The 26,341-nt window shown below is 42.9% G+C and overlaps 1 protein-coding gene across 6 annotated transcripts in view; it reads left to right on the forward strand.

The window, feature by feature from the left end:
• The first annotated feature begins 3,330 nt into the window (after window positions 1-3,330).
• The window catches only part of SLC23A2 (solute carrier family 23 member 2), a 48,111-nt gene continuing 25,100 nt past the window's right edge, over window positions 3,331-26,341 (forward strand). Inside the window, exons 1-6 of one of the 6 annotated variants that reach the window (XM_015882898.1) lie at window positions 3,331-3,468; window positions 14,824-14,907; window positions 15,577-15,722; window positions 17,692-17,890; window positions 22,303-22,580; window positions 23,167-23,265. In XM_015882898.1, coding sequence (XP_015738384.1) covers window positions 22,449-22,580; window positions 23,167-23,265 — 231 coding nt within the window. In that variant the 5' untranslated portion in view covers window positions 3,331-3,468; window positions 14,824-14,907; window positions 15,577-15,722; window positions 17,692-17,890; window positions 22,303-22,448. Of the gene's footprint in view, window positions 3,469-14,823; window positions 14,908-15,576; window positions 15,723-17,691; window positions 17,891-21,974; window positions 22,200-22,302; window positions 22,581-23,166; window positions 23,266-26,341 lie in introns of those variants that run through there. The other 5 variants (XM_015882897.1, XM_015882899.1, XM_015882896.1 and 2 more) reach the window with 5 other exon arrangements.

Consider the following 26,341-nt stretch of genomic DNA (forward strand, 5'->3'; position numbering starts at 1 on the left):
GGGGGTGAGAAATAAACCAGCAATCAAGTTGGGACCGTCCCACAAGATCAATTACCAATCTATGTAGGTCAAGGAAAACTGAAGTGGTATTTTCCACTAGGTGGTGGTAGACAGCATATCTTAGGGCTTTTTTTTACCTTATAGAATAGAAATCCAGTCTCTGCTCAGTTCAGTGCTGTCTTCACTTACTCCATACTCCAGAAGAAGAAAAACCATCACAGCTGGTGATCTACAAACTGCCCTTTCTCAGGCTCCTTTCTCCTCTTAGGCAGCTGTGGAAATACCAGGAGGGTTTGTTTGTATTTCATGCAATCCAGTAGAGATATGTCTATTTATTGTCCATGCTTACGGTCCATGCTGGGTAGTTCTAAACTCCTGAACACCACCTATGGGATCCATAGGAAATACTGTTAATGTGATTAAGGCAAACTTCTGTATTATTGTAATAATTTAATTGTCTTGCCTTTTTATTTTTTGGACAACATAAGATAGACAGATGGAAAATTCCTACAGATCCCAGCCCCAAAACAACCACCTCTAGATATAACTGGATCTGAGGTTGTAATTTACTCTTTCAGAGATCCTGTCCTCACATCAATGACTCATGTCCAAATGGAGGTGACGTTTCAGTTTAAACTGGGAAATTTTGAGTAAACAGAGGAGATGCCAGCCAAAAAGACTTCAGCATTTCAATTTATGCCACTAAACCTACGCACTGCATCTCAAGAAAGCCCTGACCTTCTGCAGTCCTGTCCTTACCACTTTATTTTCACAGAGCCATGAAGAAACAAACCAAACTGGCACGCTTGGGGAACATACTCATTAGTTACCCTGACTATCATAATAATATTGCATTCTCTGGCTGCAGAGAAGGACAACCCAGCTCAGCAGACTTCTAGTTTCACATAGGCACAAACTCTCCACAAAATCAAGCCCCTACTTGCATGCTGTTTTTGAGGTGTTCCAGTGATTTAAGCTGGCAGAAAACACAACGTGCTCTGTATTCCCTACTTGTTACTGCTGTGATTACATTAATACTATCATATTTATCCTGCATGATGAAAGCAAGCGTAATCTCTGATATGCACAAAGCACAGTGGGAGGAATCGGGACTACAGGACTGTTCATCTTAGCTGAGGAACTGAGCATTTTAAGAGTACTTATAGGAATTTAGGCAGTTAGGGCAGTTACAGGATGGATATGGGAGATGTGTTGTATATGGACAGGTATTTCATAGGAACAAAGGCCTGAAAGTCCTTTTGCTGGGCCTGAGCCCACGGATCCAGGTGATCTAATGGTGTCCAACTCAATTTTTAGAGCACTAAATCCATATTTATCATCCTTCCTTTGCTTGTCCTTGTAATTATTTCGACCTTGAGGTCTCTATCTGTTAAATTTCAGGCTGGCTCGTGAACTTGCAGATCTCTTGTTGGCTTACCCGTATTTCACTCTGCAGTCTTCAACTGAGGGATGCCACGTTGGCAAAGTTAGAACATTTATTTGTGAATCTGGATTTGAAAGAAATCTTCGAGCTGTGGCTCTGACATTGATTTCTGAACACGACAAGTCCTCATAGGGAGACTGAATCACTGGATACATCCAATCCATCTTCCTATACAAACTCCTGTCAGTGGTGAAACTGCTGCAGTCTCAATCAATCTTGCAGTACTAAAACATCTCTTTTATCATGGCTGCACGCTCCTCTGCCCTCACAAACAAAGTCTATTAACGTTTAAAAGCTGCAATTAAATATATGTATATGTTTGGGTTAAAGCCAAGCACTGAGTAATGCTTAGGGATCGATACCCATAGTTGGGAGCATGCAAAGCAGAAAAGATGCTTTGTGACTTATCTGTGTCCTGTATAGTCCTCCATATGGTTAATTTGAAAGCCTAAAGAAGCTTAGCAAGGAGAGCACCTCAGTGAATGTGGAACTGAATGATGCACAAGGATAAGACTCACAAATGCTCCAGGGGCCTCAAAGAGTCCACAGTCTTAAAATAAGCTCCTGGGTTTTAGTGGGATCGGATGAAACCCTCTTTACATGGGCAGTGGATGGAAGGGGTCAGACCAGCTGGTGAGCAAATACTCAGTAAACACTCGGAGCAGCTGAACTCCGCAAACAGCAACTATTAAGGCAAAGACCTGGAAGATCAACAGAGAACTGCAGGTCTGGGTGAAATGATGCAATGGATTATAGTTTGTGTCACTGGTCCAGAGAGCAGAGGTTTTCCTATCGACTTGGTTTCCTGTTACAAGCTACAAGGCACCTTAATCAAATAACAAAGTGGGCTGGTTTGGGAAGAAAGCTCAGCATCAGTCAATATGATCTCAAGGACATCGACTGTAAATGAGTGCTGCTGCTTGAAGCAGAGCTTTGTTGGGGGAGAAAAAGTAGGAATTACTGGAGATGGCATTAGAATGTGGCTACACAGAAGGGCAATAAAAGGTAGAGTGAGCCAATGGGCCCCAACACATCTGAGAAGTGTACATACTTGAAAAGGGCAAAATGAATCACAGAACCACAGAATGGCTTAGGATGGAGGGGACTTTAAAGATCATTAGCTCCAACCTGCTCAACATGGGCAGTGCTGCTAACCACTGGATCAGGCTGCCCAGAGCCCCATTCAGAGATTGGGGTATCTATAACCTCTCTGGGCAGAAGTAAAGCAAGTTACCAGTATCAAAATCAATTAGGAATGTCAGTGTTTTATGGCCAACAGGCTCAGAGACAAGGCATACATCTCTTCCAATGTGGGTTATTGGAGCAGCAGGGATCTGCCATGGGGCTGAAACACACAGCTCGGTGCTCCTGGAGCCCATCTACTGCATGGTTGACGTGTCCATCACTCCTCAAGCAGAAAAATCTGAAAATCTGAGAAAAATTGAGATTTACAACCATACTTTTAAGCCAGAGACTCCAGTGTACGTGGCGGGGGGCATCTTATGGTGCTCACTTCCTTAAGACGGAACAACATCACTATTCCCATTCACTTCTCCCATTAGAAACGCAGGAATTATATATTTATTCATTTATTCATTTATTTTTTTTTCCATTTAATTACAACGAACTCACCCCCCCCCCTCCACCCCCAGAAGAAGCATGGGCTGAGTGCAACCCATACCCACACCAACACTATTTTCTTTAGGGGATGGGGAACCAGGAGATAAACCCCTCACACACCACATCCATACACCTCGGGGGGGGACTCGCCTCATAACGCAGCACCCACAGCCATCACCCCCATCCCTGTGGGGCCGCCATGGCGGCCAGGCTATAAGTGAAGGCGCCGGGCGCCATCTTGTCGGGGGCGGAGCGGTGTCCGTCCCGCCCCATGCTCTGCCTGTCGGGGCGGCCCCGGTCCCGCTGTACTCCTCGCTGCCGATCGAGGGGTGCGGAGTCTGGCGTGGAGGAGTCGCTGCTGTTGCTATCACAGCTTCCATCGCCATTGCAGTCCGCTATGGCAGGTGAGCCCGTCCTCCTTTTCCCCCCTCTATGCCACGCTCCATCCAGCGGGCGCCTCCCCCATGGCGCCGTCCCTCCGCCGCCCGCTGTCACCTCCATGCGGTGCCCTCCGTCTCCTCACCCCTCTCCCTTCTTCTCCCTATTTCCTACCCGGGAGCCTCCACCATGTTGCAGGGCTGCGCCTCACCTTGGCCTGGCGGCTGCAGTTACCATCCGCTTTCCCTTTTTTTCTTTCTTTTTTAAACCCCCTCCATGTTCTCCCCCCTTCCAAGCCGGGTATGAGGTGAGCACCTGCGGCCTCAACCCATGCTATGGGTGAGGATGTGGGTGTCAAGCGTCTTTCATTTATTTATTTATTTGTGTGTGTATTAATTATTTCATTATCGGAAACAAAATGGGTGGCAAAGCCGTCAGCTCGAAAATGGGGTGAAGCAGTGCAGGTTATTCCCACCCTCATCCCCCTCCCTCCATCCCCTCCCACCCCCATCTGTCTGATCCCATTTTATCTTCTCTTTATTTTATTCTTGGGTTTTATTTTCTCCTTATTATGATTTTTAAATGGTCGGAGCTTGTGGGCTGTGTGTTGTTTCCTGTGCAGCTCGAGGCATTTCTATTATCTATTCCTGTTTCAGTCTCTGAGCCCCGTTCAGCATCATGCACAGTTCCCTTTTGTTTTAAGGTGTGTTTTGGTGGAGCCAGGCGATGAAGGCAATACAAAATGCCCTGACATAAAACCTCATTGATGAACCTCTGGTTGGGTTTCATTACCTAACGGGTAATGCCTCAATACCTGCATTGTGCCTTTCTGTCGTTAGTGGGTTTGTCATAAAGGATGAGCGTGTGGGCAGAGAGATTCCTGTCCCTTCATTTTGAAGCATCGTTGTCATTTTGTAGGCTCAAAGGATGGCTCAGCTTTGGGGATCTGCTCTTTGTGCCCAGGCTTTAAGAGTCTGTTCTTCCTATATCCCTTCTATAGATGGGGGTGAGTGGGGCTGAACCCAAAAGGGATCCAGCTGCCACCAGAGCCCATAGAAAATTCTGGTAAGAAAGAGGAAAAATCCCCAAACATATTTAAGACAAGATGAAGATCTTCTGTGATCATTTTGGACATCTTATTGCCTGCCAAGAGGTATCAGTTTGGTGATATAATGCTCTGTTCTCATTTGGAGCTTAACACATCTGTATATCCCTCCCTGCATCGTGCTGTTGCCTTACTTGAGTGAGCTTTAAATTACTCAGTTTAAGCTTAAAATAGGAGCTGTTTTGGATAGCGGTTTTGCTGGCACCTGGAGTTTGATGCAGGCTGGAAAACCAAGTGGAGAAGCAAAACAAATGCTGGAGCAGTCTGTTGGAGTGCTGCACCCTGCCAGAGCAAGGCAATAGAAACACACACCTTAATCTGCTGGGTGATTTCATTAGAGGTAAGGGATTATTGCAGCAAGTAGCTCACATTAATACACTGTAAAACAATCCTGGAGATATGTAGAACAATTGGATTTGTAGTTGATGAGCTTTTGCAACTCTACGCCCAAGTTCCAGTCGTGATCCAGATAGCTTGAAATTATAGCAGTGTTAACTGGGAGTTGCACTGGAACAAATACAGCCTTGGGTTAGCTGTGAGATTCAACAGCCCCTGAGATTTTTATCGTGGGTTTAAACAAGCCTTTGGCTTTAGGAAAGATGCAAATTGGACTTGAAAATGTCTTGTCAGAGCCCTGGGGATAAAGGAGGGAGCTGGGGTGGGTTGGGTTCCACCTGCTCCTTAACAAGCCAAGTTCTTCAGGTTTAAAATCCATTCTATTCTATCACTTGTCTTTCAACCCTACACTCATTTAAGCTGAGGCTTGGTGTGTGTTTTCTCAAAGGCATTGGCCCTCACATTGAGTAGATGCAAAGAGCTGGATGGAAATGGTGTTCTCTCATTGCTTTTCATGCATCCTCAATGCAGAAACAAAGCAGAAGGAGAAGCAGCTTTACACACAGCAGGATAATTTGGGCTGCAAGTCGGTGAGCGATTCTGTGATTCATTTATCTTTTAAGCAAACCCTATCCAAGTGCTAATATGAGATTTTATATCTTCTGTACTTGAAGCTAACAGGGACTTGAATTCCAGGAGAGAAACCAGAGGCGTGTTTTTGTTGGTGTTGCTGGGCTGGAGATTGTTTTCTTCGGGAGGAGTTCGAGATACTGGCAGTATTTGAGGAGGTGGGGAAACCAATCCTAACACAAAGTGATACCGCTGTGGGTTTTCCCCATGTTTGTTTTAGATCTTAGTAGCTGATGCTGCAATAGTGTGCAGTTCTACTTCCCAGTTTGAAAACAAGACAGGTCGGGTTTTCATTCTTTGACTCTTCATGTTGTTGTTTTATTTTCCTGTTATATCCCAAAGTGTATTAATTAATTAACCTCTTTGGTAGCGTGGGCTTCCTTACTCTGCTGTGCAGTGGGACTTAGTGGAGTGCTCCCTAGGCTGTTCAGAGCAACCCGAGGGCATCTTTAGTAAGGATTCCTAAGGAAGTGGCTGCTTAACTGCCCTAATGGCCCAGTTTGAACTACTGCAGATGAACTCTTCTGATCCCTGTTGTACAAGGGGAAGGAAGGCAGCACGCCCTTGCCAGCTCTTCCACTTAAGCACTATGTCCTATGCAAGGTGCTTTTGTAAGGTTTTATTCTTCTGCAGCTGTTCCTTTCGATATCATTGTGTGAACCACGTAGAAAAATCACTTAGTAAACCCAAGACCGAAAAGATTTTCTGGAGCCATTTTCTCCATAGATTTATCTTGTTTTCAGACACTCCTTTGGATGTTTATGGTAGGAAGGGAAAATGCAGATGGCTGCACAAAGCATTTTTTCTGCCATTGATGATGATGGTTCACGTATTGCCTACGAATTTATTCGTATCAAGTGCTTTTATTTATGGAGCCTTAGTGGTCATGAAACGGCCTGACTGCAGTTACAGCGTGCTTTATTTGACTTGAAAGCTGCAGGAAGAAAATATTGACGCTGGGGATGAGTAAAGAGATGTGCCGCATGATGCAGCCTAAAGCAGCATTAAAATAAATCATTGAAAAATGAAAGCTATTTGCTATGTTCCCAAGCTGTTCCCAGGGGTGGGTTGCATTAAGACACTGTGTTAACTTCGTGATGCTGCACGTCATGATTCTGTCAGTTCTAGGGAGTGTGTTTCTTATGCTTCTAAGAAAGCGTTGTGGCTGAATGTTTCTGGCTGTTAGAAGTGGTCTTATGACAATTGAGTTAAAGGAAGCAAGGTCTGATGATAGGCAATGGGAAGGAAATGTCTGCTATCTGCGTGCTCTTCAGTTAGGGGAGGATTTTAATTGGGAATTTCTTGTGTTGGTAATTTGGCTGTGAAAGGAGAAGTGGTTCCTCCAAGGGGAAGGGTTGGGCTGTTGATACATGGCTGGTAGGGAAAGGAAGGAAGAGGGAAGGGGAGTCCATATGAAGTCTCCTGCTCAAGCTTTATACCTTGCACTTGACGTTATAATTTATAGCTTCCCTTTCCAAACACAGCACTAAGAACGTATCAGAAAAACACCCTGTGCATAATAACATGCTGCGAGGTTAGATGTTGACCAACACTTCTTCAGTGCTGGATGCTGCCATCAGTCCAGTAAGTACCAAATCACTGTCACGTGCACCTCAGCATGATGCCATGGTGGAATTTTCTCTTATGCACTATAAAGACCAGTGTATCTTTCTCCTTTGAGCCACGCTTTGATCTTGTACTTACGTCAGCACGATGCCAGAGGAGACGAGCTCTGTCTGAGGGTTGTATTTTTGAGCTCTGTCTGAGGGTTGTATTTTTAGGAGCAGATTTGTCCATTTGTGTTGGAGGAGCTGGAAGGAGCAACGTGGTAACTTTAAGTGTATTGAACTTTTAGGGTCTGTGACAGCAATACCAGAGTTCATTTCTATGTGTGCCATACATGTATATAATAATACATGTGGATTTAACCAATGCTTGCTGCACCCCTTGTGACTAAGGGGGCAATGCTAACTTTGCAGCGTTTCCTTTAGGTTGAAGTTGCTTGAAGTTTGGCCTTGAACGAGTATAAATGGTGAAGGAGTGATTGATTCACCACGGAGATAGTTTTTAAATGGAATGACTCATGGGATGGATAACAAATGGCTGCATGTCCCCCAAAGTTCTTGTCTGCATTTCTTTTCACATCAGATTATTGCAGTGCTTGTGTCATGAGAACAGTTGGCTGAAGCATTTTGAGAATGAGCTGTAGACAGGAATGCTGTCATAGCAGGGAAGTAAAAAAGCAACTTGATGGGGTTTCTGTGCAATTCTATTCCTAGGCATTAGCCTTGAGTGGGGATGCTTTAAGTTAGGGCTTTAAAAGTATTTAATTGGGTTTACACTTAATTGTTGCATGGCCATGAAATCACAGCCTGGGGCAGTGTTTTAGTGGCATGCTGGCTGTTAGTATGCTTGTAAGGTTATAAAAGTTAAGAGAATAAAGGGCAGTTTGGGAGGTTTAAGAAGGTTCCCAAAGCAGTCGCTCTTAGCTGTATTTATATGATGGGGTGGTTGATACGCTGGGAGTTTGCTCCCAACTTTCAGTGCTCTGGAATTCCTTGAGAGGCTGATGCTCCCTAATGCAAATCTGACTTCTTGCTTTTGCTCTTAAGTCTATCTTTACTGGGTATTTGTGGTTTTCCATGAGTTGATGCTGAGTTTAATAGTTATTATCAATGTAATAGTTATTATCAGTGTAACGTTACAGGGCTGTGCTATGTTGTATTCAGACTGTTAGGCACTTGTAACTGTTAGGTTTATTTGTAAACGCTTTTAAAACCCATAAGAATACAGGGAGGGTGAGATGACTGTTTAAAAATAATAGAAAATAAAAAGCTAAGTGTTCTCTTCCTGTTATAGTAAGATAGTGTATCAGTTTACTTGCTCTATTTATTTGTTCTAGCTGGAAAGTGAAGAATGAATGAGAGCAGATTCTATCTGGAAGGAGCAAAATGAATGAGAGCAGCTCAGTTTGCAGCATATTGACTGAAGAGCACAGAAAATCTGTCTTGATGTGAGATATGATCTCTGGTGCTGTGTGGCCGTGCTGTTGCACTCCCCTGGACCTCCAGCCACTCATTGAGGTGTGAACTCTGAGTCAGGCTTTCCAGTGAGCTGTTGTTTCCATTGCCTGTCTTGTTTGCAAGAGAAGAGGATGGACCCTGAGTTCTTGCTGACGTGCTGAGTGAGCCCTTCTCATAAAGACACTGATCTGAAGAGCTCCTTCTGCAGAAGGGAAGGAGCTCCTGTAATTTTGAGCTCTTGTAAATATCTATTGCTAATGAGCCTTTCTCTTTGGAAGGGATCAGAAATGTTCAGTGCCGTCGGTTAAGCTTCCTGTTGAATTTCTTGGTATAAATGAGCTTAAACCCCACGGATTATCAGGCCTTGCCCCTTGGCTGTTCTGCTTTGAGGATGTCGTGGTCAGCATTAGCCCAGGTTTGAATCTTGCCCAGGTGTAGCACTGCTTGCTTCCTAAACCTGCAGACTCACCCACTGCAGAACAGCATGGAGAATATTAAGGATCCGCATCTAATTGGTGTTATTGTTCTGGAGGCTGTTATGACAGATAATGTGTTGTTGAATGGCAGGTAATAGGTTTATTATGGAGGGAGCACACCATGTAGGTATCTTCAAAGGAGGCTCTTTCTGTATTGGTCTTTTCTCCTGTTAATTATTCAAATGGAAAATGTTGTTTGAGGGCAAAATGTATGACTAAATGATATTACTGCAAATAGTAGTTCTCTAAGTAATGCCAATTAAGTCAGAATTAGCGTGATTTTTTTTTATTTCAAGTAATGCTATGTAGACGTATGCGAAAAAAGCCCTGAAAATGCAGAAAGCAGGAAGGTGAAATATTGCAATCACACTATGCTTGCTAAAAAAAGTGATCTCTGACAGCAAAACGATGCTGAAGAAATATTCCATTAAACACTGCCGAAAATCCACCTTTGTTTGTGGGAGTGGATAGTGATAGGATGAGGGGGAATGGTTTGAAACTGAGACAGGGAGGTTTAGGTTGGATATTAGGAGGAAGTTTTTCCACCCAGAGGGTGGTGATGCACTGGACAGGTTGCCCAAGGAGGCTGTGGATGCCCCATCCCTATAAGCATTCAAGGCCAGGCTGGATGTGGCTCTGGGCAGCCTGGGCTGCTGGTTGGTGACCCTGCATGTAGCAGAGGGTTGGAACTGAATGATGATTGTGGTCCTTTGCACAAAGGACAAATCTTGCATCTTTTTGCTCTTTATCTGAATGATCAGCACGGTATCACATGTGCTGTCCACCTCCTGTCCCATCCACTAGAAAAGAATTTGTGCGGTTATTTAATACGCTCCATAAGTTAATGTATCATTAATTACCTGCTTACGTATGAAGACTAATATTCACATCTCTTGGGCCTAGTTTGACCCTGCATCTCTACATGGTAACATGCATGATGTTCCAACAGGTCCTGTTACCTCTGCTCTCTGCCAGTTGTCCCTGTGGAGTTGGAGGGCGATGCACACTGAGGCCGAAGCAACAAGCACAGCTGACATGTGCACACTGAGAAGGAAGCAGGTCGTGACTGCTGACCTTGCAGGCACTTTCACCCCCGTCTGCCTGAAAGATGAGTAGGGGAAGTTAACCAGCGGGTCTGGTTAAACACGAGCCTGTCTGTATAAACACTTCCAGGCTTGTTGTGAAATTAATAAATTAGTAATTGGTGTGGGAATCAAGTGCAGGGTTGCATGCAGTTGTTTAGTGTGTGGGCAGGGAGTAAGTGCTGGTGTTACAGCCATTAATGATTTTTAAGTTAACAACTTGATTTATCCCTGTGGTTCTGGCTGTGGCAAACCAAGCTGTGCTTCAACACCAGCACTCACAGGACCAACGTTTGGTCTGCTGTTGCTGATATGAAAACCTCCATACCAATAGCTAGCAGCTTCACCCTTGCCTTCAATCTGTTCTAGCAGAAAGAAATTCTCTTCTGGTATCAAGAACTTCGAATCTCAGTGCAGCAACAACTGCCTTCTCGAAAGGTGTTGGGGTAGATGTCAAAATTGTGCCTGTAGCAGTCACTGGTTTGAAGTTAGAACATAGTTGCCTTGCAGAGTGTGCTGTGCTGGGTTACCCCAGTTACTGGGTTACCCCAGTAAAAAGCAGCCTGCACAAAAGCACGCAAAGAATCATGTTCTCTCTCCCCTCATTGCTTGGATGCTTGGAAACATTTCCTTTGCAACTGGTATAAATTTGCTGATCATTCCCAAGAAAGATTGCTTGAAATAATCCTGAAGGAATGAAAGGTCACTGAGCAAAGAGGGCATAACTCTCCCAGCTGGATAATTAAAAAGAAAATTAAAAAGCGTGCTAAGTTTGAGATTGACTTGTGGCCATGCTTTGAAGATTAAAAGGGCTTTTTCATTTCAGATGGAGGAGGCTGGGGTTGGTGGGAGGGGGAGCTGTGGCTGCCTGGACAGTGCTGCGAAGCTGCGTTTGCCATTTGCTTATTGAAGTGTGAATGGGAAACCAGGATTGCTGAACCAAGTGTGGCTGTCTGCTTTCCTCCCTCTTTTACAACATTTAGTTTTGCAGCTGGAGATTTACCTGGTCTCTCTTTATGCAGGTGGATCTCTGAGCAAACAGCGTATTGGATTCAAAGCTGCAGGGATGTTTTTTGTATAAACATGTTTTGCCTTTAGGAAATGAAAATAAGAGCAACTTCAGCCAAAGGATGGAACTTTCCATGTTCTTTGCATTGCCTGCTACCACATCATTCTGCTATTTTTATTTCTCTAAGCTGATGTAGAGTTCACTTTTGAAACTACTTGCAGTCAAAAAATAAGGTGGATAAGCTGCAGTGTGTGCCTGCTGCCTAAATGGTAACAGCAAAATAAAGCCAGAGGTGACAAAACTGCATCTGCAGTGGGAACAGCCAACAGATGTAGCAGGTCCAGACTTAGTGCATAGATTTGCATATCCATTTTGTGGCCTGCAGCGTTGGGCAGGTTGGAGCTGCTGGGCTGATCGTGGGTCTGCACTTCCTTGTAGTTGGTGCCTTAAGTTTCAGCTTATTGGGTCCCTGGGCTGGTTGGGTGAGTTGTGTGTTGTTCCCTTGGCTGAGTTACTGCACATGGAGTTGGGCTGGATGTTGCCTGCTGAGCACATGGTGATGTTGACAGTACTTGGGCATTTGGGAAGGTTGTGATGATGCTGTGAGGGTGGCACCCAGCAGCCTCCCTTGGTGCTGTATTGACTAATGAATTGGTTTGACCTTTGTCAGGCCTCAAAGAAAAGTGATTTGAGCTTGGGCTGCTAATTGCAGACATACCTGGGGGTCCAGGTGTAGGTGGGTGGTTTAGTTTATGGACCCATGAATTTTCTTAAGGAGATATCTCAGTTCTTTGGCTCTGCAAAGGGTGCATTCCAACAGCTGAGTATTGTGCAGCACCTGCTCTCCTGGAATGGGCTTTTCTTTCTTTCCTTGTTTTAAGAAGTTGTGGAACAGGGAACCTCTTCTTTACAGTTTTGCAGTGATTGCATCAGATTTGCCTTTTATGTTGTTTGTTTTTCTTGTTATTACCTGGCAATATCTGAAGGTTCAAAGGAGTGATTTGGTTACCAGGTGCTTGTGGTCACTGGGTCATGTTATTATCAAGTTCAGTCGTAGGAGTCCATCACTGTGCTTCATCCTTGTACACAAGAGACGCTTTTCAGTACAGAAGAAACAGGTGCCTTCAAAAAAGAATTGTCCTAAATCTGAGTGCTGCAAAATCGTCCTCAAAATAAATACTTCAGGCTCAGAATGTTGCCTGTAAATTGTCAGCTCACCGCTGCGTCTCTACCAATAGGCATTTATAATTCAGCTATGGCTCTCTGATGTATTTGTTTCATGCTTAAACTGAGTGGTGTATAACTGGGAAGGAGGCATAAAATTGGGTTTTCTTACAATCATCAGAAGTGAACTCCTCCAAGGAGCAACATCCTCAAGCAAGAGAGGTGCTTCTGTCAGCTCAAGCTTCAAATATTAAGCAGGGCATAAAAATGATGGCTGGTTATACGGGATCATTACGACAGTCTGCTTCCTGCGTAGAGAAGTGGAAGATAAATTGTTGGCTGCGATTTCACTTCCATCAATAAAACGCAACAACACATAAAGCTTCCCAGAGGGTTTGAATTACAGTAAGTAAAACGCACCTCTGACACGCTGCTTGCTTGTGTAAAACAGGCTTAGTGAGGCAGCTGAAAAGAGAGACAGCTGATCTTGGAGGTTCCTCCTGCTCCAGACTGATGCAGAAGATGAAGGCTGCTGTGCTATGGCATAAAACCCTCCATTTCTATTCTCACCAATTCATTCCCTCCCATCCTTTGCATTATTGCAGTGTTTGAAAATGTATTGTATAATACTGTGCTGTCTTGAAACGGTAGTTGTAAGATTAAATCTTGAATTAACATTCATTTCAAGCATAGCAGTGATTAAGTACCTATTCACTGCAAGCAATTTCATGCAAACAGCAGGCAATTAGATCTGTCCGGTGGGTGGGTGAAGCTGGGCTTGGAGTGAAGGCCTTCAGATTAGCAGGTGGTTTGTTTGAACTAAATTATGGAGTATAAATACTAAATAATCAGAAACAAGTCTTTGTAATGATGAAATTGTCCACTACCTGATGATGAACCTTGAACCGATTAGCCTTAATGGTAAGGTAAATATACAAGTCTTGGTTAATTGAATGCTTAACCTGTGTTACTGGCATTGAACTCAATTATACTTTGAACTTTAACATCCAGGGCAAGCAGCGTTTGAGTTCCTGGTTGTTGTTCCGCTTTTATTAATGCACTATTTAAAAGAACTAATTGTGGATGTTGGACATTAGGAGTCATTAGGAGCCAAACAGCAAATATCTTGTTTGTTTTTCCAGAACTTACTTCTTCTTTTTTGCCATTAATTGCATACGTAGAGTCATAGAGTGGAATAAGGATCACAGATTCCAACTCGTGCTCTTTATAAACACATCAAATGTCTTAAAGCTGAAATAACTTCCATCATGCTCCACCAAAGTATGAACAACCTTACAGGCTGTTTGTGGACCTGTTGTACAGCTGTTGCTTTCTGGTCTTAAAACATCAGATGTGGGGATGCTTGCATTAGAGACTGCTTGCATGCTCTATTCAGTGGTTCATCCTGTGATGAAAGAACAAGCACGTGCCAGTGCCTGCTGTGCTGATGCTCCAATGAAGCAAGCTCTGTGATGAACTTTGCCAATTGCACAGTGCTTTCTCTGCTCCCTAGGAGAAGGGAGCTAGATGGCGCCCTCGGCCTGCCTTAGCCTGCTCAACTTTGGGTTCAAAAGGTGTATTTCAGGTAAAAACGTGGGCAGCATCCCATAGTTGAGTGCTGCTTTCTGGAGGCCTATTTAAATGGTTATGGCATTGGCTGTAAAAGAAGTGATGGCGGCTTGTTAGCACTGCAGTCTCATGGAGAGGTTGCTGCTTTTCCTTCATACAGGGACAGGGTTTGGACTTAGGACATGATAAATAGAAAGTGGCTCCTGGAGGGGTGGGAGTGCCCTGCATCTACAAGGGAGACTTCAGGGAGTGGGGAATGATGTTTACAGCAAGCAAAGGGGATGTGGTTGCAGAAGGACCCTTACGGTGAGTGCCATCCTCATCCAAAAACAGAGGTAGGTCAGGGAGATAAGGACAAACTACATCATTAACTAATGGGGTTTTGTTCTTTTAAGTCTCTCCTGTTCCCACATCCCTTCTATCTCAGGCTCTCAGCGCCTCTGTGATACAGTTGTTCCATCAGTAAAGTGGAGGAGCCCAGCATGGGGTACATTCTGTGCTATTGCTGTGACTGGATTGCTAGACCGTGTTACGGAGCAGAGCTTTTGGATCTGGGAACTGTTCAAAAGTGGCTAATTGCTAATAAAAATATTTCCTTGCGAGTTGCACAACTGAGGGTTATGGAAATGCTAATTTGTTCATCCCTGAGACGGGAGGAGAAAATTCCCTATCCTGATTACAGCTGCTGGAATCTGGCATGTAAATATTTATGCAGTTTGATTTTGAGGGCACTGGTCGAGTTATGCAAAGCTCTTAAACCTTCACACACAGTTCTTATATATGCTCTCTGCTGTTACTTGGGGATACTGTCCCTTCCCTCACTTTTATAACAGTGGCGAAGGCATGTAGTAACAATTTACAGCCATGTGGTGTCTTCCTGCATTTCAGCATTGTGTAATGTGCAGAGATGTTGATTGGGCAAAGTACAGTTATACAATGTCGTGAGCCCAACCAGATTATAAAAGTCTGATGCCTGCATCCTTTCAGGCTGTGGCTTGCAACTTGGGCTGTTGTTCTGAGCACAAACTGCAAGAGACACCGTGGAGGAGCTGCCTGAGACCGAGCCTGGTGGTAAGAGGGCTTCTCTGAGTCCATATGTTCATAGGGCTGGTTACAAAAGCTCAGTGTAAGGCATTATCATAAATGAGGTAACTTAAACTTGACCACTTCAAGTTTTCCATAGCTTGTGTTTCAATATACCCAAGAATTTGGGGGCTTTTTGTTTTAAAATTATCATCATTGAGAGAGATTCAAGTGTTTGCTTGTTTCTGTTTACTTGTAAACTTTAGATTCCTTTTATTCCTAAATGGGTGGAAAATAAATGAGCTTTCTGTCCTTTAGTTTTTAATGTTTGACCCCAGAAGTTCATCATCTGGATTCGTTTTGAAAAGTTTCTTGAATTCCAGATCTTTTATTAAGTTCTCTTAAATAGAAGGGAAATACTCAATTACTTCAAGTTAAGAATAGCAGATCAACTGTTTATCTAGCTCTGTGCATGTGTACTTTACATGTGGTGTCTGACCACTTATTGATTTTATGTTGCTTACTGGACTAAAGCTGTTTTCTTCCAGTAAGGAATATCTATTTCAAAGGTAGACTTGGGAATGGTGAAGCCTTTGGAAAGGAGCTTTATACCCAGAGATGGGGAAACTGGCACATTACCCCAGTTTGCTTATTAAATGGAATTTTTCATAGACGAGTCTCTAACTTCACCTTGTTTTTCTTTTAAATGTGATTAAGGTCTTGGAGGAAAATAGCTTTCATCAAAGTGCCAAGTTGAAAGTACAAAGGAAGCTGAGAAAAGAGCCAGCATGTGCTCAGGTTGCTGTCTGAGTGCTGTAAAGGAGCTTAATGAACTATGTATTAACATCCATAATAATGTGGAGGTATCTGAATTCTTCAATTATTAATGCTTCACAGGGAGACTGTAAGGGCTGCATGCTGTTGTAAATCAAGTTAATGCGTGCCATAAACAGAGATGGAGGTGTGCTTGGCTAAAAATAAAGCTATAAAGTAGAAATGTTTCATAAAGCACAGTGATACAGTATTTCATTTTTATTTATCCTGTCACTGTCTATAGAACGTTGGGAGTGGCTCTTCCTATCAGTTGTGTAGGATCAAGCTGTAAAACTATTTCCTAAGTCTTGCTTGTATTAAAACGTGTTATGGCTTCTGGGCACTCCTTTCATGCCCTGTTCATCGGACTCTTAATGCACACCATTGTGGCCATCAAGTAGGTATCCTATGGGGAATGATGCACACCATAACAAAATATGGCCAAGCCATTGCCTACTAAAGCAATAAAATAGGAGAAATGCTGTGACCAAAGGCGCACCTTGACAGCTTTAAGATCCTTTGTTAAATATCTCATTCATTTGGATTTAAGTCCTCTTCTCAGCAAGCTCATTCACATAGGAAGTTAATGAGATTTACCTAATATGCTTTAAATGAACAGCAGGTTTGAGCTGGGCATAACTTTCCTGCTCAGCGTTGTGTAGGCATGCGCTAATAACGTTGGTCAGCTCAGCCATACTGTCCTGGACCTTAGTCAAAATACCAACTACTTAAAAATTCATTAGTGCCTACAAAGAGGGAATACATTGATGCTTTGACAGCGTGGTTTGAAGTGGATGAGAAACGAGCTCAGGACTTGTTAAAGTGCTCCTTCAGTAGTGCTTTTTATGAGTTAAATGGTAGAAAGTTTGGGCGTGTTTCATACATTTTGGTGTCTTTTAGGGAAGCGCTTTGGGAATTTAAAGCACATTTGGTTGAATGTGGATGTAATTGCTCTTAATTGAAGGGGGAAAATCTTATCTGCTGCAGTTTAGCGCTGTTTCATTCAATGGGAAGGGTGCAACGGGTGCATGGTTGAGACAAATACAAGGATTTTCCAGACTGAAGAGGCTCTGTTTCAAAAGAGCCTGAGGAAATATCTACTGAAGACTAAACCAAAGGGATAGTTTTTACATGCAGCAACAGAGGATTAAGTGTGGGAGCTACGCAACCTCTTCCTTGTTTGTGAGATGGTCAAAATCCCCTACGAGGCTGAAAAAATGCCTTTTGGGCACACCTGTATATCTGAACTGGTTTTTGAGGTAGGGACTTCACAGACCCGGTATCTCAGCACCAATCTTGGGGTGTAATAGTGATGGTCAGTGCTGAGGCAGTTGTGGTTTTGGGGCTGCAGATGGGCTTGTGTTGCATAACATAAAGAGATTGCTGGGCTTTATTAGGCTTGTTGATGAGAGATTGTAGATGAGTCCTATGGAAAGGGGAGGAATCTTTTGGCTGCGTAGGAAGACATAGAATCATGGAATATCCCGAGTTGGAAGGAACCCATAAAGGATCATGGAGTCCAGCGTCAAGCAACTTCATGGACAGTTTGGAGTTGCTGCTCCTTTGATTACTTTTATTTTGGCCATTAGTTTTAACCCCTTTGATTTGATCAGCTTCTCAGAGGTGGTATCTCAGGCTTCATGTTGCTGAATAGCAGGTGAGCAGGGTGGAAAATAAAGGGGGAAATCTCACTCCGAGGATGTTCAGGTGTTGAAAAGAGCTCAGCCTGGGACCTGGATGAGTGAACGCTCATATAAATGCTTATTGCTCTGCCTCCTGTCTTAATGCATGGAAGACCAGGTGTGTCTGATGTCTGACAGAAAAAATCAGTGCAGAAATTTTGTATGACTGGCGTAAGCAAAGCCAAGAGCAAAATGGAGAAAGCTGCTGTTCTGTAATTAACTGGGAATTGCCTTGCTTTTCTCTTGAGTTGCGTGTCTGGCAAAGGGTAGCTGCACCCTGTAAGTAAACTTGTCTAATTGGAGCCTCTACAAAATTCCTTGATTGTCTGCTTTTCAGTGCTGAAAGCGCAGAAGCGTTCCTGTATCCCTAATCGCCCCGACACAGCGTTTCAGTGAAGGATTTCTTTCAAAACTTCCCTGATCTCTTGGCATCCATCCCACTGCCTTCCGCACAAAGCTCTGCTGCTGTTCCCAGCTGTGTGACTGCCCGTCTCTTCCTCCAGCTCCCTCAGTCCACGTCATCTGGCAGCCAAACCGTAAGCAACCCTGTCCTGCAGCATCCTCAGTGCTGTGGAGTAGTAGTAGCTACACGATGTAAATACGCTTCTCGCTAGGTTTATTTTTTGGTTAACTAAACAAAGTAAATCATGTTTGCATGACTGTATGACGCTGAAGGAACTGAGAGTTTATCTTAAGTTGCCATCTCCAGGATCAGCTCTGCAGTGCTCACTGCTGGGGTAGTGAAAGGGATTTAAAGTTTGGCTTTATCTTCTGCTCAGACTTGGTATTCCCAAAGTATGGGAAGTGTGGGTTCCTTTCCGCATCTGTCTTGTGTCTGTTGCCAACTACAGCCACAGACAGAAAGGATATCTTGATTTATATTTAGACACAATATGTCCTTGATTTTCAGAGGTACCAAATACCTGGAAGTGGACATCAGAAATCCTGCCAGAATTACTTGCCTTACAACAGCAGGGCATTGGAACTAGATGATCTTTAAGGTCCCATCCAACCCAAGCTGTTCTATGAATAAATGACCTGATTTGATTTTGAATTTAGGTGAAGCTCACCTTGGTTGTAAGGTTGGACGGCTTCTGGCTGAGCATCATCTCTGCTTGCGGAAGAAAGCTGTGGATATTTGCATGAGTCTGACAACGAATTACAATTAATAAACTGAAGTTTGTAATTAAGCTGTCACCTTAATTTGTTTCTAATCTCCTTAATGCATGCAGTAGGCTGAGCTCTGTTGGCTCTTCAGCCATCTGTAAAAGCCAAAAAGATCCTGGGTTGGCTCCGGCATCGCTCCTTCCTCGGGGCGCGTGACATGTGCATACCAGGTGGCATACCTACACCTACTGCTTCTGGGAGCTTTTCCATCAGTATACTCTAAAGAATGTGCTTTCAACGCCAGCTTGTTTCATAACCACGCCTTTTGTGCTTATTTTCCACATATTTCCCTTGCATGGCAGTGGAAGGCCACCAAATGTAGGTCAGCTCCTATGGTAGAAATCAAGAGACCACAGCAGCTGCATAACTCGCTAATTCACTTGTGACTTCAGTTAGGCTAAGAGGTAGGAGGGATGCACTCACTTCTCAGGCTACCTAGGGTTCTCCTTTAACTCTTTCGCCTTGGCTTCTGGACCTCCCTGAGTTGAACACTGTGTTTCTACCATCTTGCAAAGCACAACACGAGGCCACTTTGAGTCGTGTTCAAACTTTGTGCCCATTGCTGACGTTTATCTGCTGCTCTTTGTGCTGGGTCAGCAGTCGTGCAAATCGATGGGAGAAGTCTAAAGTATTTTGAGTAATGTCTCTGTAGGGTGAGCCCAGTTCAGCTGATGGATCAATTCATGATCCAGCTGAAATTTGGGAAGACCTTTGTGGTTTTGTTTTGAGTTGATCAATTGAGGAAATAAGCGAAGCTGTTTCCTTCTTAAAGCTTTTGGGAGGAAAACAGCATCATGCTAACACTGGAAAACTGGTAGTTATCAGAGTTGAATGGATGCATGTGAGGATGCATGTGGCCTTCACCTGCTTTCTGGCCTCGCTGAGTAAGTCATGTACAAGCACTGAAGATAACCCAGTATTCAAAGAAGTAAATGCTATTCAGTGCCCTGGTGGAAATTTCACTTCTAGCCTTTGTGTTTGAGCCAAGGCAGCAGTTAATTTGTGTGTATGTAGCTGGTTTCAAATGAGTTTTATCTCCAGTTGCGTAGCTTTTCAGCTTCTGATCAGCTGGGTTTGTTGTGGAGAGCTATAAAACATCTGAGTCACCTGGTTTAGCTGTGGCTGGTCAAGATAAGAGCTGTGATAATCACAGGATCATAGGGGCTGGAAAGCACCACTGGAGATCCCCCATTCCAACCCACTGCCAGAGCAGGTTCCTTGCTGGAGGATGCACAAGAAATAATGCTATCATTCAGATCCTGCTGCTGCCTAGAGATTTCTCTTTTGGTTCATTGCTTCTCATTGCAGAATGAAAGCATTCTGAAGATGTGTAGCTATCATCTGTGCCAGTAAGTGCCAGTTTAATTGCTGGACAGGAGCCAGTATAGCTCGGAGATTTGTTCTCATTTGCCTTGGACTGTCCCCTGACATACATATGTGTGGTGTCTGGGTGTATGTACAGACTCTGGTGTGTATGCAAACACAACCTTCCTCCAGGGAAATAGCAGATGAGGCTATTTTTTGTCTGCTGTTTTGGAGTCATTACTTTGCTGTCATCTGGGAACCCTGCTCCATGCTGTACCTTTCTAAGCAATGTGTTTCAGCACTAAAGAATCAGTACAAGGCATAGCTTGCTTGTGTGATCTCCTGATGCAATTCTCAAGAACAATTCTCAAGGAAATGATCACATCATCTTGGAGAAGACCAAGTCCTTACTGTTGTGCAATGCAAAATAAAGTAATATTATATGGTCTTTTCTTCTGCATCAATGCTAGTTAAGAAGCTCATTGTACTGGAATCCCTTAAACCAGATCTCCTGAGCTGCACGATCCTGCTGGTCCAGCCCTTATGGCAGTGCTTTATTGGCATGACTGTGTTTGTTAGGGAGGTGTAATTTTCTCCTTTCCCTTTTCCTTTCCAAACCTGAGATATGTAAGCTGCCAGAGCAAACTAAGCCTGTCTCCATCACTGGTTTTCTTGGAGAATAACATATGTCTACACTGAAAGAAAAAGACAAATTCCTTTTCTCATCTTAAGGCTTTTTGTGCTTGACAAAAAATCCCTTGTGCTCCTACTATTAAAACAAACAAAGCTTCTCAAAATCACACACCTGCCCCCCAACTTCACCTGGAAAAGCTTCTTATAAAGCATCAAGACTGGTGAGTGTTTGAACTAGCCCTCTCCTTTAGTCTTAATTGCAAGTGAGAAATAATTAGTTACGCTCTCCTACAATTTATGTGGAGAAACAAATCTTAATTAAGCCCTTAAATGAAGACGGTCCTCTCCGTTCCATTTTGATTTAATTAGGGATGCTTTAAGGGCATTTCAGCACCCAAGTAGGGTCTCTTTTGTATGTATATTTAAGTCTTGAGAAATTGCATCACTTTGAAAGATGAATATCTATTTCATTTCAAGTAAGCAGAATTTTCTAGTAAATGGGCAACTAAGAGCTGCTAGGAGGCTTTAAAATATTAGCACTCCATAATGTTGCAAGCAGCCAGTTACCTCTATGAGAAGGGTTTTTGTTAAGTTTCATTCTTGCAATTACAGTAGATATCCAAGCTGCTGATGTTTTCCTGAGCAATATTTTGAAAGGGAGGTTTAAGTAAAAACACCAAACCCTACTTTCTGCCTTTCTTACATACACATAACTGAGCTTTTTCAATGTCCATTAGCTACGTTTCCACCTCCAGCAATTAGGTTGAAAATGTCATTAACTTGCTTTTAAAGTAATGCCAACGTGCAGTGAGGTTTTGCTGCTTGAATGCATTCCTGTCTTTGCAGAATATTTCACTCGTTAAGGTTCTGAAGAGCATTTTTCAGGTTCTGTCATGTGCTTTCGTCTGTAGCTTAGCTTGTTTCGTCCACAGCTGCCTGCAACTATGCTTAATTTGTTTGTAGCTCGGTAACCACAGCTTGCAGAACTTGGTTTGCTGTAGAAATGTTTGATGCTTTCCCACGGAAAGTTTAGGTTCACATCTGTTGATTTGTGCTCCTTAGTCTTGGAAAAGGCAAAAGTGTGGATGGCCAAAGGACTGGCAGGTTCCTTTTAAGGAGTAAATGTGGGAAAACTAGACTGTAGTGATCCATCTGGTAAAACAAAAGAACGGGTGAGCTGTATGATCTTTCCTGTTTCTGTGCCAAAACAGCAGTGATGCCAATTAATGTGCAGGCTCGGTTTTGCCCTCAAGCAGTTGCTTTGACATCATCAGGCAGCTCACTTTGAAAGTCCCTCGAGAAACTGGGATAATTTGGGGTAACAGGCAGAAATAGGCTCAGTGTTTCACTGTCCTTCTAATCTAAGCTTCCTGGTTGCTCTGTATTTAAAGATATTATTCTAAAAAGAAGAATTTAGTTATACAGAAGTGAAGTCATTATTGGGTCTACAACTTGAGATCCTTTGAAGGATCGTAAGTATTGTTTGCAATGGACGTAGAACAGCAAGCTCTGCATAGCTGAAGCACAGGCTTATTTCGTTCCCCAAAACCTATTTAGAAATGACTGAGAAATAGAAACAAAGCCAGAGTTTAAATATGCCGCTAATAATTGAAGACCACAAGTAAAGGCTGAGAGAATAATCACAGTGATCCCATCTTGAAAGAACTTAAAATACCATCAACCTTATTTTGAAGTGATATCTACTCATTATCAAATCAAGAGGAGGAATGCTGAGTGTTGGTGAGTCACGAGCATGAAAAGGAACCACATCTGCAGGGCTTGTGTTTGTACATATAACTTAGATAATTGAGGGGGAAAAAATAAATCCTCTCTTTAATTCTAGGTGCTAACGGTACTTAAGGAAAACAACCTGAATATTCCAGCTGGATTGCTGAAGACGTCTGTGATTCCTGGAGCTGCTGCTGTTTAAACAAGAACCTGTCCTGATAGTACTTGGCCTTCAATCCAGAAGCATTCTCTTGGTCCTGTATGCAAGTCCATGACGTACTGGAAACGATGGGGATTGGTAAGAATACCACTTCGAAATCAGTGGAGGCAGGAGGCTCGACAGAAGGCAAATATGAGGATGAATCCAAGCATCCCACCTTTTTCACTCTGCCTGTAAGTAACGTGTTCAGAACTCCATTCTCGAGCTCAGTGTGACTCAGTGAATAGTGCTTTGTTCTAATTCTTTCGCACAAAACCTGTCCATCCGTAAGTAGTTAGGAAAACCTCTTTTGCCACTTGTTACTGTTTATATATAAACATTGCCAATTATGTCGTTTATAGTTATTTCCTGTGTGTGCTCCAAAGCAAGACGTGCAATTCCCCAGGCAGTTTGTGATTAGAACAATTGGTGGTAATACTGCAGAACATACCAGCCCCCATGAGGAACATACCCTATGTTCCTTGCCTTGAGAGTAGCAGGCAGCAGTAAGGAAACAGCTGCTGATCACCTTTTACTTAATTAGATTTTCATTACGTCCTTCATGTCTAGGCTTCAAAGTACTCTGTGTGATGCCTTTCATATTTGTGTGTTCCTAGACGTGCTGTTAGAGGAATGATTGCTTCTCATCTGGGTTACCTTTTCTGACAAAATGTCAAAGGCACTTGTTAAGTGCAATCCAGGGGGGAACTGGATGGTGTGAACTGTTGTTGCAGAGAAAATGTTGATTTTAGCACTTCTTTCTTTTGCTCTATTTTTAAGGTTGTAATTAATGGTGGAGCAACATCGAGTGGTGATCAGGATACAGAAGACACGGAGTTGATGGCCATCTATACTACAGAAAATGGCATAGCCGAGAAGGTATTTGGTTGTTTCCTTTTATGCAAGAACTCATTCTTGCTTTTTTAGTGCTGTTATTTGCTCACACTATTTTTCCTTGGCCATGAGATTTTCTTTCTCTAATACAATGTGCTGATTTGCAGATCCAGATGGGTCTGGGAGAGTTTTGTCCTCACGATTCTTCTGGTCACGCATTTAGGTTGCAGAAGTTGGAGAATGACTCAGCATGTGTTAGGAACAGTTAATATGTTATGACCTGCCACCTAATTTCATCATAGGCAACTTTTGCATCTCTTCTATTTCCATTGGCCTTTTTTCATGATTTCCCTGCTAAGATCCTTTTCTCTTGTTCACCAGTTCTTAATTTTTCCAGTATTTAGTCAAACTAGTGGTATTGAGCACCTTTGAAAGTGGGATCTTTCCCAGGCTCTTCCAAGCTCTGACCTCATAGACTGCATTTCCTAATCCTTCTCACAAGTTGTGACAGCTTTTATGAGTGAAGATCAGGTCGTTCATAAAGACCCTTGAAGTTTTTTACCTTAGGGCAGCAGTGGGTGCCTCTTTTCTATTCGGAGACCAGTTTGGTTGTGACTTTTCAGCTTTTTTCTTCCATTCTATCACTTTTCAATCCTACTTAATAATAATCTTGCAAACAGAAACAGTATGAATCATGTGAACTTTTGTTTAGAGGAAGAAGATTACAGGAAATAAGAAGAACACTTTTTTTTCTCAAGTGTTTATTATCTAATTGGCTCTGTGGTTAAGCATTAGTTCAGAGAAGCCTCAGTTTGGCAGTTTTGTTTTTTTTTAATGTCTAAATTGAAATGAGAGGAAAAACTCCCTTGGGTCCTTAAAAGTGCATCTTGACATTTGTTTATCTGAATCTGAGCTTCTTCTAGGACAAGAGTGATCTTAAATATGTAGTTAGTTTTCCAGCTCAGGCATCAGAATTCACTTATAAGTGTATCCTGGGCAGGTAATTATGATGCCAGTCTTGTTATGTGTTAGAGGAGTGCATGAATGCTGCAGTGTTCATCGCATGTGTTATGTCATACATGTGTTTTGTATGCAGAAATTTGTCTCATGCATATTTTTGTTACCATCTCAATCATCCTGATATTATAATGGTCACATCTTGACAGCTCTTCCCTTCTTCCTTGCAGTTCATCATCTTTCTCTTCTTCCATCCCAGTTACACTTCATAATTGAGTCTTCATTTCTTCTTTTGTTTGTTTCTATGTTGTTACCCAACATTTTTGCTCCCCCTTCATCTGCCTCATTCTTTTTCCTATGCATACATATCCTGTGGGGCTTTTTTTTCTCCAATTTGTGTTGTCCCACTTGTGGCCAGTTAAAAATTTAAAGAATGATTTAGTCTCTGATGAATATCTCATCCAGAAAGGTGCAGCTTATTCCTGGCAATTCCCTAGAGCATAATATTATGGCCCATTTGGCAAGCACCAGCATGCAATCAGTACATGAAACCAGCAGGCGCGTGCTTGAAATATGAAATAGCCAGTGACTACCCAGTGACTTATCACCTGGGTAGCCACACCTTGCTCTAATTGTTTGGTTTTGATGTCTCTTATGTCCGCTCCCTTTAGCTATTACAACTGAAGTTCTGATCAGGTTGAAAGCTTCCTTGTTCAAAGCAGAGTAAATCTGGATTTCGGAAGAGTTGGAGGGGTATCCTGAAGGCTTTGTGCCATCACTTTGCTGTTTGGGAAGGGTGCTGCTATGATATTTCTTCTTCAAAGCAGAACTGACACAGCACTCAAGGCAAAACTGAACCAATGCAAAATACAGCAGGAGAATCATCCCCTTGGACCACTTAGCCATGCTGTGTTTAATTCTCTGTTTGTAGATGACTGTAAAGTTGGCTAACTCTAGTCTGCAGGGATCTTCTCAAGCTCCCAGCACCTTTGGTAAATTATTAGCTGTAACATCTGCTATTTCCTTCAGTGCTCTGGAGTGGATCATGTCAGACCCGATGGACTTTAGGCCATTGTGCTGATAAAAATGATTTCTTTACAGTTTTGGAAGCCATAAATGGAAAGTTGCTGAAAGTCCCAGTAATGATCCTCCAACTTAGAGGTCTGGGCAGCCCAAGCTCTCATTAATATTACAAATACAGACATGTTCTGCTTTTTCTTCATCTTCACTTTTTGGGTGAATGGCTTCACCAAGTATCAGTCCAGTATTTTTCCATAGACCTTCCCTTGCTGTTGGCATATTTAAAGCCTTTTTTTGTTGTCTGACAGCACAATGACCACTGTCAACTTAAGGTGAACTTCAGCTTCTCTCATTTTCTTCCTGCAGGTGCAAACTGCAGCTCTGTAATCACCCCTTGAAACCTGACCTTGTTTCCAGGGATTGCATATCTTTTTCTGCCCTAGTTCCAGGAGGAGTTCCCTGTTCAGCCAGGCTGATCTTCTGCTCTGCTTGCTTGACTTGTGGCATAATGGGATTGCCTGTTCCTGGGCTTTTAAAGATGATCATTGAACATCAGCCAGCTCTCGTGGATTCCCAGGATACTCTGCTAAGATACTTCTGCTAGAAGAGCTGGAAAGTTTGCTCTGGAGCTTAAAGTTGTTGCCAGTTGTCAGTATGTCTGTAGGGCTTTATGCAAACCAGTTGGCTTGTTTCTAAGCCATGTGCCCAAGTAAAGGACCATACGAGATAGAACCTCATCAGTCATTAGAGGGAAAATGTTATTGCTTCTGCTGGTGGCTTCAGCAAGTTAATGCTGATGTGATTGGTGAAACAGTTTTCTGCTGATTCTTCTCTATTCTGACTTCATGGGTGGATTTTATAACTTTTCTCACTCTTCCTTCATGGCCTGTTCCGCTTTGAAAGCATATGTGACAGTCTTTTTGTAGAATAAATTACAGTAATTCTGGTGAGCAAAGTTCTCAGGTGGTGCATATATTACAGTAAAGCAGAGGGGAGGGGAGGCAATTATACGCACATAAAAAGAATATGTTTGTGCATGTGTACATGTATCCATTAGGGAAAGCTTCAGAGTGCTGCTTTATAATAACACAAGTGTATCACAGGATTTTCTCTGGGTGAATCTGATGTTTCTCAGTGACTTTTG

This window comes from Coturnix japonica, chromosome 22 (genome assembly GCF_001577835.2).
Source record: "Coturnix japonica isolate 7356 chromosome 22, Coturnix japonica 2.1, whole genome shotgun sequence".
NCBI classification, from domain to species: domain Eukaryota; kingdom Metazoa; phylum Chordata; class Aves; order Galliformes; family Phasianidae; genus Coturnix; species Coturnix japonica.